At 41.0% G+C, this 11,132-nt stretch overlaps 1 protein-coding gene across 5 annotated transcripts in view; it reads left to right on the forward strand.

The window, feature by feature from the left end:
• The window catches only part of LOC110292472 (serine/threonine-protein kinase Sgk3), a 107,203-nt gene that overhangs the window by 83,651 nt on the left and 12,420 nt on the right, over nucleotides 1-11,132 (forward strand). For all 5 annotated transcript variants that reach the window (XM_029476239.1, XM_029476220.1, XM_021159785.2 and 2 more), the window contains 7 exons: nucleotides 1,367-1,424; nucleotides 5,449-5,532; nucleotides 5,620-5,751; nucleotides 8,304-8,416; nucleotides 8,524-8,560; nucleotides 9,577-9,663; nucleotides 9,957-10,052. In XM_029476239.1, the coding sequence (XP_029332099.1) occupies nucleotides 1,367-1,424; nucleotides 5,449-5,532; nucleotides 5,620-5,751; nucleotides 8,304-8,416; nucleotides 8,524-8,560; nucleotides 9,577-9,663; nucleotides 9,957-10,052 (607 nt within the window). The remainder of the gene's footprint in view (nucleotides 1-1,366; nucleotides 1,425-5,448; nucleotides 5,533-5,619; nucleotides 5,752-8,303; nucleotides 8,417-8,523; nucleotides 8,561-9,576; nucleotides 9,664-9,956; nucleotides 10,053-11,132) is intronic.

Genomic DNA, 11,132 nt, shown 5'->3' on the forward strand with positions numbered 1-11,132 from the left:
TTTCGAGACAGGGTTTCTCTGTGTAGCCCTGGCTGTCCTGGAACTCACTTTGTAGACCAGGCTGGCCTTGAACTCAGAAATCCGCCTGCCTCTGCCTCCAGAGTGCTGGGATTAAAGGCGTGCGCCACCACGCCCGGCCTACCATTTGCCTTTCTTGAGTCTGGCTTATTTGCTGAATGCATCCTTGTTAATTTTCTCCTTTTTAAATATTTAACCTGCACCAGGTGTTAGGGTATGTGTATGAACAGACTTTATACTTTATGTATTTACTTACTGTGTGTGGAGGTCACAGGGCATCTTTTAGGAGTCAGTTCTTTGCTTGCACCATGTGGTTCCCAAGCATCAAACTCAAGTCATCAGGCTTAGTGGCAGTGTCCTTCGCCAGCCTGCCGATCAGATCACCTGTTTTTTGTTGGGATGGGTGGGTGGGTTGGTTGGTTGGTTAGTTTTGCTAATTACTTGACATTTTAAACGTAAGTGAAGTGACTCCTCCTCTGGTACAGCCTAGGCATTCAGGCTGTCTGTAGGAAAATATTCATAGATATAAAGGTCACTGTCCTACCTGCTGCCTCTCATGCCTTTGCCCACATACAGCCAGTGCTGTTTCTATCTGCTAGGTTTGAATAAGCAAAAAGGCAGTGTTGTTCTCCACTGTCTGGAGTTCTGTTCCTCGATCCCCTTCATTGCATGCATGTATGAGAACAATTCATTACATTGGAGATTTCTCTCCATCAAAAAGCATCCTTGGGGGGCTGGAGAGATGGCTCAGAGATTAAGAGCACTGACTGCTCTTCTAGAGGTCCTGAGTTCAATTCCCAGCAACCACATGGTGGCTCACAGCCATCAGTAATGGAATCTGATGCCATCTTCTGGTGTGTCTGAAGACAGCAACAGTGTACTCACATACATAAAATAAATAAATCTCTTTTTAAAAAAAGAAAGAAAAGGAAAAAAAAGTACTCTTAGCATTTTTATTGGTTGCTAGCACCTAGTAGCTTGTTTTGAAGAATTACCCAGCACCAAACACTACTTGAACTTAACGTATGTAGGTTTCTTATAACTGTGTCTATGTATTATAATGCATATGAAAGTTTATCTCCATTTTGTTCCCTTAGAATTTTATTGAAGTACCTATTAAACAGAGCTTAAACAGGGTTTATATAACTTAATTGGGAGAAAATGATATTGCTCTTAACAAAGGAAATGTACTAGTATAAAATCTTAGAAAGTACTGCCCAGAGAGCCAAAGATTTTGTTCCCCTACATTAATTTGTTAAATTAATGAGGTACAAGGAAATGATTTAAAGTTAATATCTTAATTTCTAGAAGGCTCATTTTTTTTTTTGCCATTGTTAATTTCTTTCAGTGCTAAACCAACTGACTTCGATTTTTTAAAAGTTATTGGAAAGGGCAGCTTTGGCAAGGTAAGCTTTTACTGTTCCCTTCCATGATTAAGTAGGCAGCGTCTGCTTTACATGTGTCATTGGGCTTCTCCCTTGGCAGGAGACGGACTTAATCTTAACTCTTTCTCTGCCGAGGCTTAAGGAGACAAGGCATGTGCTGAAATTCTAAGGTGAAACTTAGTGTGTGCCCAGTGCTTGTCAAGGTTCTATTGAGAAAACTGACTTAGAGATGCTTACAGCCTTTTGGGGTAAATAGTCTATTAAGGAATTCACCCAGGTAAATGTAAATGGTAGTGGGGCTGTGGTGAAATAAACAGGTGGATTGACGGGGTGTGGGCAGCTCAGTTGTCAGAAATAACCTTTGGATGGAATCCTTTTAAATGGAGGCTAGAAAAACTGAAGTGGGCACTTGTGTGGATTATAAAGAAAGGAAAATTTCCTTAATCCAAGAGCATCAGAGAAATCACAGAACGGGACAGGGTCCAGCCCTGCCAGGAAGGCCAGCACGGTCAGCAAAAGTGTCACAGGAGAATTTATCTGAACCACCAAATATATCTATTCTTTTTTGCAAATTTCACTAAAACTTGTAGTAAAATTTAATATATGTATACTTAATTATATTTTAATATATGTATAATTATTTAATATATAAGTATATAATTATATTTTCTTATATTTGTAGCTTTTGGTATCTTTTACGTTTTCTGAGTTGCTTTGAGAGCAGGAAAGGGCTACACTGCTAATCCTGTTTGTGTTGGTTTATTCATCAGATACACGGTGATCACTTGTTACATTGTACTTATATAAGCAGCAGCAGCAGAGTTAGACATGGATCCTGCCCTCTGTCACTACAGTTTATCACATGTTATAAGTGGTCTGCCATTAAAAACGCAGCATTTCAGATATCAAGAAGTTAGTGGCCATCAATCCTGGATAAATCTCCCCTTGCTTTGCACTAAAAACAGTGACAAACATTAGCTGGGTGTGCTGATGCATGCTTATAATCTTAGGATTATAAGCTTGGGAATCCGAGGTGGAGGATGGTGAGTTCGAAGCTAGCCTGGACAACATAGCATGATGCCATCCATCCTGAGACGGATGGAAGCACAACGAACATATAGTGGGCTTTGCTGTTGCTTTGAAGTTCTGCTTATGCCAAGAAGCCACAGGAATTGGTTTTATATGCAGTGTGCAGTGTAGGGTGACTCTTCATCTTTTTTCATGTGGCTTTATGGCTGACAGTACAGTTTGTTGAGACATAGTACCCCCTGGCACATACTGGGCTACAAGACCACCTCTGTCATTACTTGGCATTCATGTATGAACGAATCTGGTTTGAGACATGATGGTTTGTAGTTCTGTTTCTAGACTTTATTTTCTATTCCACGGGTCTGCTTGTTTATCATGGCATCCATGTTGTAATGTCTTGACAAATACAGCCTGATAGCCAGCACAAGCCCATCTATTCTCCTCCAGGAAGATATTCTTAGCCCTTTCCATGGCTGTGTACATTTTAGAATCATGATGAAATTTAATTTGGATTACATTCAATCTGCAGATAAGGTCAGGTGGGGGAGAATTGGTGTCTTTATATCTATGGACATGATATAAACTTTTCAATAATTAAACCTTTCTCAATATTTTATAACATTCTAATATTATTTTACACCCAGTTTATTTTTTTGTTTTGTTTTTTTCGAGACAGGGTTTCTCTGTATAGTCCTGGCTGTCCTGGAACTCACTTTGTAGACCAGGCTGGCCTCGAACTCAGAAATCCGCCTGCCTCTGCCTCCCGAGTGCTGGGATTAAAGGCGTGTGCTCCACCACTGCCCGGTTTATTACTATGTTCTTTGGTGTTTCTTTTTGAACTGTTGAAAACTGTTGTTAATCATTGATGCTAATTATATTTATGACCTGTGACACACTGAGCAGGAACACATATGCATCAGGAAAGGCATATGCAGGCATGCTCAAAGCATCATTTTTCACAAATAGTTTACCAGAGTATATACATCATAATGGAAGATTCTGTGTGATAGCGTTGACCATGAAATCTTCCACATGCTGCAATAATTTGGAATGAAAGGAATGAAAGGGGGACATGGTCTGTATAATTACAAATATATAATTTTTGAAAGCAGAACTTATTAGTTATTGCATGGTAAAATAGTGGTATAGCTGCCTTTGAGGAGGAGTGGGGTAAAGCCATGATTGGGGCAGGAGTTGTGGCGTGTTCTGCTTGACCTACGTAGTGCTTTAGAGGCTTTGTAAAAGCTTACCGAGATTTGTCTTAATATGTACAAGCTATGTTTAATAAAAACTGAAAATTTTGTACACAATATGAACCCATAAGGTTCAATAAAATGAAAGACTAATATGCAAAAATAAAGCAAAGCAAACACAAGTACAGAGTCAGAGCCTGCTGGGAAAGCAGTACATTTGTGAATAAGCTAAGCCTGCATGTGGTGGCCAAGTGTGCATGTCAGCTCTTTCCAGGGAGTGGCTTTGGTTCAGTTTCATTTGCTGATTTGCTTCTTAGTTTTTTATGTATTGTCCGAATCCACCAGCTACTAGATAAAGGTACACACTGTGAGGGTAAGCCGTGTTTGTACTAAGAATACATTTAAAGATGAGCCAGTCTATATCAGAAAGAAGGGTCGGGTAGGTGGGAGTCACTAAAAAGGAGAAGAAGTAGAGAAGGCAGGTGTTGCTCAGGCCAGAGCTATAGAGTAAAGGACAGGAACCACAAAACATGCTTGGATGTTAATACTAAAGGGGTTTGGACTCCATCTTTATGAATTCCAAACGTTAGTATTAACATACTTGCATCATTTACTTGGATTTTATAGCTTTTGCCGTCTTCTCTTTTCCTATCCAGCTTCCACTTTACACAGAGGTTTCATGTCTGCTTGGGTTCGTCTTGGCTGTCAGTTACCCAGACTTCCCTTGCTTTTGATGTCCGTGACAGTTTGAGGTATAGTGAGCATGTGTATCAGGAAGCCCCTCTGTTGGACGGCTCTGATGCTGAGGGTGTGTATGTGGACCAGTGAGACAGGGGCAGTTCTAGAAGCAGCTTGCCAGTGTCAGGAGTTGGTGTTGAAATGCCTTGGGACATGTCCTTTAGTAACCCAATACCTTACAGTTGTTCTCATGTATCATGTACTGGAAATGTGTTTGAATGTATGCATCCATAAGCAGTTTCATCACTGAGGAAGGACATCACAAAGTGTACTTACACACACACTTAAATATTACAGCCTACTACATGTCTAGGCCATGAACTATACGCTATTGCATACATGCCAGTCATGAACCAAAACACTGTTATGTGTAGCACAACCTTGAACATGTCTTCCTTTTCTGGTACAACATCCTCTGATTTTTTAAAAAATATATACATACAAGCTAAACCATTATAAAAAATACAACAGTCCATGTTGTATTGTTTCTCTGAACTCTTGTGAATTCAGAGCCAGTAAGAGAAGCCTGCATAAAATAGCAATGCATTATGTTCACTGAAGAAAATCACTCCCTTTATGTACCAACCAAGGTTATAGCTTTGGCATTTCATTGACTTATGAGTATCTCTGTATATCAAAATCACAAAGAACCTGTGAGAGTCAGTTCTCTCCTCCCGCGTGGCTCCCAGGAGTCAGACTTCTCATCAGGCGGAAGAGCCGTCACCTTTGCCCACTGAGCTGTCTCCACGGCCCTGCTTCAGTATTTTCTAAGCAAACTCCTCAAAGGGCAACATACACAGAAAGTTCTTGAATATGTGTATTTGGTGATGAATTTAGTTAAAAAACAAAACAAACAAACAAACAAAAATCTCATTACCAATATATTAAATAGCAAATAAGTGCTCTAGCTTTTCAAATAATCAGAACCCTTTCGGTTTTATTAAAATATCTCAGAAAAAGAATTACAGAAGTAAATCCAGTCGTGGTTAATCTTCAGCACAACACACAGGTCCGTTGCGGACATGATTTTTAGAAACTTTAAAAAGATTGCGAACTCTTCACTCATTTGCAAATCTTTCTAACAGGTTCTTCTTGCAAAACGGAAACTGGATGGAAAATTTTATGCTGTCAAAGTGTTACAGAAAAAAATAGTTCTCAACAGAAAAGAGGTAAAGTAAAATAGCTCGAGCCTGTTTCTGTATGAGCAGCTGTTTTCTGGTGTATACTACAAACTGATATTTTGCATTTTTTTCCAGCAAAAACATATTATGGCTGAACGCAATGTGCTCTTGAAAAATGTGAAGCACCCATTTTTGGTTGGATTGCACTATTCTTTCCAAACAACTGAAAAGCTTTATTTTGTTCTGGATTTTGTTAATGGAGGGGAGGTGAGTTTTGTAATTAGTTGTCTAATAGAGACAATGGCTAGAAAAAAAAAAGTAGCATGAAATCCAAAAGGTTCCCAGGCAAGGTCTGGGCTGACCGTGCTTTACCGACAGCCGTTGGAGAGTGAAGACAGTATTCAGTGGACCTCATGCTGTGCAGGACAGAGAGAAGTTACAGGCGTCGTGTGTGGTTTTGTCAACACTGTATTGCAAAATTGAAATGTTAGTGTAAAGCGGGATGTGTAATTTAGGTAATGGTTGTTCCAACCATTGCCTATGAATGTTAGCCATACATGTTATTTTCTAAAACGATCCAACTCTTCATCAGCAAGGCAAGCCCTCCCCACAGTTAAGCCAGTGGCGCAATGTTTGATGCTGTACCACCTTCCTGATAGTACACATGCATTTCAGCATGTTAGAGTCTGGCAAGATCTGGCTCAGAGAAAGGGTTTTTTGAAAGAAAAAGGTAATTGTAATCAGAGTCCACTCTTTTGTTTGTGCCAGTAAACCATGATCCCCAAAACGTACTCAGAGGACTATTGAATCCCATTCTAACAATGCTACCGTTACAGCGGCTGATGCGCGATAGTATGTGTGAAGTGTTACTTATATGCCCAGGACTCTGGCTTCTGTGTATGATGACTTTATTGTCACAACAGGCAGATTGTGTAAGACAAAGCCATCTGGCTAGTGGTAGTGAGTCATGGAGTTATAGCTACAGAGTGAGTTCCAGCAGCCTGGTATCAGGTTTCAGGCTGTTGGCCATCCCCGTTGATCTACTTCCTAAGCCCCTTAGATTTCTATTTCAGATGACCTCTGATCTACAAGTGTCTCTAAAGTTCACTTAAGTAGTACATCTTATAACATCTTTACAAAGGAGTCCTCTATCCCTCCATCTCAGCAAAGAGGAAAGACTAAATGTTACGTCAGTTAACTATAGAATAAAGGTGACAGAAAAAGAGAATGAAGGTGGGCAAGGTGGCACGCCTTTGATCCCAGCACTTGGGAGGCAAAGGAAGGGAGCTCTCTATGAGTTCAAGGCCAACCTGGTCTACAGAGTGAGTTCCAGGACAGCCAGGGCTACATAGTGAAACCTTGTGTGGTAAAAAACGAGAGAGAGGGAGAGGTTGGGAGGGAGAGAGAGAGAGAGAGAGAGAGAGAGAGAGAGAGAGAGAAGGGGAGGGGGGAGGAGAGGAGGAGGGAAGAGAGAGAGAACGAACATGAACAAATATGAAGTATAAAGTGAGTTACAAGCAGTAAAGAAATAGAATTCAGAGACAAGTTTGTCAGTGTTACTCAGTTCCACTTAAGTTTGAAGGTAGACATCTCAGTCACAAGCCTCCCTCCGCTGCTTCTCAGTCTTTGAAATGTTCATGGGAGACGTCTGAGTGGATAAGGGGGCCACTGCAAGTTTCCTTTTTATCTGTGGTTTCTTCATATTTTGGGGGTATGGTTTTGGATCCTTTTTACACCGTGGTTGTTCAGACCTGAGCAGCAAAGGTGGAAAGATGCATGGTTGTCATCCACAAGATGAGCTCTGCTTAGATATTCAGTGGTAGTAGATGAAGTCCTGTAGAGTGCACTGGGTGGGGGGGGGGGTGTTACAGGGTGTTAAATGTCTGTAGGTAGACTGGAGATAAAGGCCAGGAAGAAGGGTTGAGGTAGAGTTTGGCTTCATCCTGTGTTCTGTTGTAGTTTTGTTTCTGTTGTTTGGGTCAAGCCTTGCTATGTATGCAATGTATGTAATTCTTTCTGACTTGGCACTCCCTGTGCAGCCATGGCTGTCCTTAAGCTTGTGACAATCCCTCTGCCTCAGCCTCCTTCCTGAGTGCTGGGCTTACAGGCATGTGCCAACATACCTGACTTACGTTTGTTTGTTTTGTAGAGTCTCATTAGATAGCCTAGGCTGTAGGCCTCAGTCTCCGAGTACTGGGTGATCGTTATGCACCACTGCGCCCAGCTCCTCCTGTTCTCCCATTGTTGACCTCAAACCTCGACCTGGGACATGGAACTTTTGTGTATTACTTAATCTCGTCATTAGAACCAAGTGGAGTGTCAAAAAATGAGTTCTAGGATGCTGGTCAGATCAGCCTTTCTGAGCTAGCTTCCTCGTCAGTCTTCTACCTCAGGTCTGCTGATTGGGCAGATTAAAGGACAGAAGTGTATAAAGACCTCACACAGAGCTTTTGGTTTACTAAGCTGTCCACGAGGCCTAGTAATTCCATGGTATTTACAGGTAGTTACAGGCAGCATCAGGATTGTAGATTTTCCTTAATCTCTTCTAAAGCGGCTATCCGCAAAGTGTGGAGACTGTCACACTGAGAACTGAGTGTAGTACATGGGAAATGAGAGAATTCAGTGAGAGCAACACAGACACATGTTTGAAGACAGTGGCACAGTAGCTGGGTAAGAGACGGACACACGGTTGAAGATGAGATACGGACAGGACAGCGGGGTTTGTGAGCCTTCATCTTACGATCAGTGTATCAGAAGCAATGCTTTTGTGTGATGCCTGCCACATGTGAGCACCCTAACAGCTTCCCTCCGCCCTGCAGCTCTTCTTTCACCTCCAAAGGGAAAGGTCTTTTCCTGAACCCAGAGCGAGGTTTTATGCCGCGGAGATCGCCAGTGCCTTGGGCTACCTGCACTCCATCAAAATAGTGTACAGGTGAGTCATCTTTTTATACCACATGGAGACACCTCCTGAAATGGTTACGGTTTCTTGAAATATTTCAGATGATAGTCATATTTTTCTTTTCTTTTAATTCAATATAGAGACTTGAAACCAGAAAATATTCTTTTGGATTCAATGGTAAGTGTGATCTTATTTAAAATCTTGTAGTTTTTATTTCGTTGTTGTTGTTAGGCATGGTAGGAAATTGTCTTAAAGCTTCCTTACTCTGTGATTGCATTTCCGTACGAGTCTTGACGTGACGTTATACTTTGATTATCCTGTTAGTGTTTATAAGGGACCAGGTTGAGAAAAGAGAGCCCAGGGCTGGAGAGATGGCTCAGTGGTTAAGAGCATGAACTGCTCTTCCCAGAGGTCCTGAGTTCAATTCCCAGCAACCTCATGGTGGTTCACAACCATCTGTAATGGGATCCGATGTCCTCTTCTGGTGTGTCTGAAGACAGCCACAGTGTATTCACATACATAAAATAAATAAACCTAGAAACGAAGGAAGGAAGGAAGGAAGGAAGGAAGGAAGCAAGCAAGCAAGCAAGCAAGCAAGCAAGCAAGCAAGCTTGCTCACAAAGATAAAGAACTAGCACGAGGCCCCTTGCAAGGAAGTAGTTCTGTCTTGACTGTGGTGAGACCTACAACAGTACACGTACAATGCATAGAACTGCACATGAACACAGGATTACACATATGCAAAGGAGTGACACCAAGTAAAGCCAGTATTGTTATTAGCACTTTTGTACTAATGTGAATTTCTTGCTCGACATTGTAACAAAACGTCGGCTCTGGGGTAAGCTCGATGAGGTTACAATCTCTACTGTTTTTGAAATTTTATTTGTTATTATAGTTATTTTAAAATAAGAAGGGTTTCAAATTATCAGTTCAGCTCCAAGGATATAACTCAGTAGGTAGAGCAATTGCCTAGCATGTAGGCAGCCCTGGATTCACCTTACTTTAAAAAAAAAAAAAAGGCACAGCTGTACATACCTACTATCCCAGCACTTGGGGCAGGAGGCTCAAGCTATTCTAAAGCGTAAGGCCAGCCTAGGGCTCTGTCTCAGAAAACGAAAAGTAAAGTTGTTACAGTGAGAAGCTTGTTAATTCCTGTCTACACGTTGCTTTATCTTGCCGACTTCTGTTGTCAGGGACATGTTGTCTTAACGGATTTTGGACTTTGCAAAGAAGGAATCGCTATTTCTGATACCACCACAACTTTTTGTGGTACACCAGAGGTAAGAAATATGTCTGATCATTGATATAATTTATAAACTATAAATACAAGTCATACCCTACATCTACAGAAGAGGTGAAATAAAACCTGTTAGAGCTTCCAGCTTTCTAGGGACTTAGAGTGTACAGTGGGTATTTTTCACTGGTTGTGACAGCCACAAGACCCAACTCATTTGAAAATCTAGATAGCACTTATTTAGTGTGAGTTACAGTACCTTAAATTTGTTCCCTTTTCAGATCCTAAATTCTGTCTTGTGTTCACTGGGTTGCTGTAACGTTTCCATTTTTTCTGTAGTACCTTGCACCTGAAGTAATCAGAAAACAGCCCTATGACAACACTGTGGACTGGTGGTGCCTGGGAGCTGTTCTGTATGAGATGCTGTACGGGCTGGTATGTGTTTCTATTCCTCATTGTTCACTGCACCATTGATGACATAGTAATTAGTAATCCTGAAGATGCTTAGGTAGTACCAACAATGCCTTGTTAAATGAGTCTGAAACCATTTTAGGAATACTTACATAAAGAAAGGCTTCATTACTTTCAAACACCAATATATAATTTCGGTATTCCTTTAGGTATTTCTTCGGGCACTTTTAGAAATAGACACCCAGTCATAATGTTGAACTTTCTTGTTTTCTTTCATTTTGTTTACATCAGACATCACCTGCCTAGTTTCAGAAAGATGAAAATAAAAGAGTTTTCAGTTATTAACAGATTGCTATTATGTCTTAAACGATGATGCTTTGGGGTTTTGCCTTTCATTCTGTTCTCATGGGGATGAGTTAATACAGGCATTTCCAGCTTTTATAGCACTGGATACCACGTGTTTCCCTTCCCTGAAAACATCCTGGGTTAAAGAATTCACTGACAAAAAAAAAAGATGTTTACTGTGCAGTTAAATTCCACAGTTTTCAGTAAGGATGCCTAAGGCCAGCCAGCGCTACTGGTTAAAATGGAAATTTTATAGCTATACTAAGATACCACTCCAACCCAGGGATAGGCTTTTTAGTTTACATATCTTCATAACAGTATATTTGTTTTTCTTTTATGTGGAGTGTGTGCAAGCTAAAAGTCAGTGGTAGGTGTCTTTGTCAATAGCTATCCACCTTATTTTTTGAGACAGTCTCTTACTGAACCTGTAGCTCACCGATATGGTTAAATTGGTATGTTAGCAAGCCCTACGTAGCTTTGTATTTCTGCACCCTGCACTGGATTACAGGCACAATTTTATGTGGGTACTGAAGATATGGGTGTGGGGCCTCATGTTTGCATAGCAAGTACTTCAGTGACTGAGCCATCTCCTAGGACAGCACCTAAATTTTGCTTTTCTCTAGCCCATTTGAAATATTTGAATTGCTTTCTAGATATTTTCTGTGGTCCCTATGTGTTCAGCAGCCCTATGCAGTGACCTTTGAGGTAGTAGACAGTGCTAGTGTTAAATGCTCATCGGCTCAGGAGAGAGAGGGGGGG

The sequence above is a fragment of the Mus caroli genome, chromosome 1 (assembly GCF_900094665.2).
Source record: "Mus caroli chromosome 1, CAROLI_EIJ_v1.1, whole genome shotgun sequence".
NCBI classification, from domain to species: domain Eukaryota; kingdom Metazoa; phylum Chordata; class Mammalia; order Rodentia; family Muridae; genus Mus; species Mus caroli.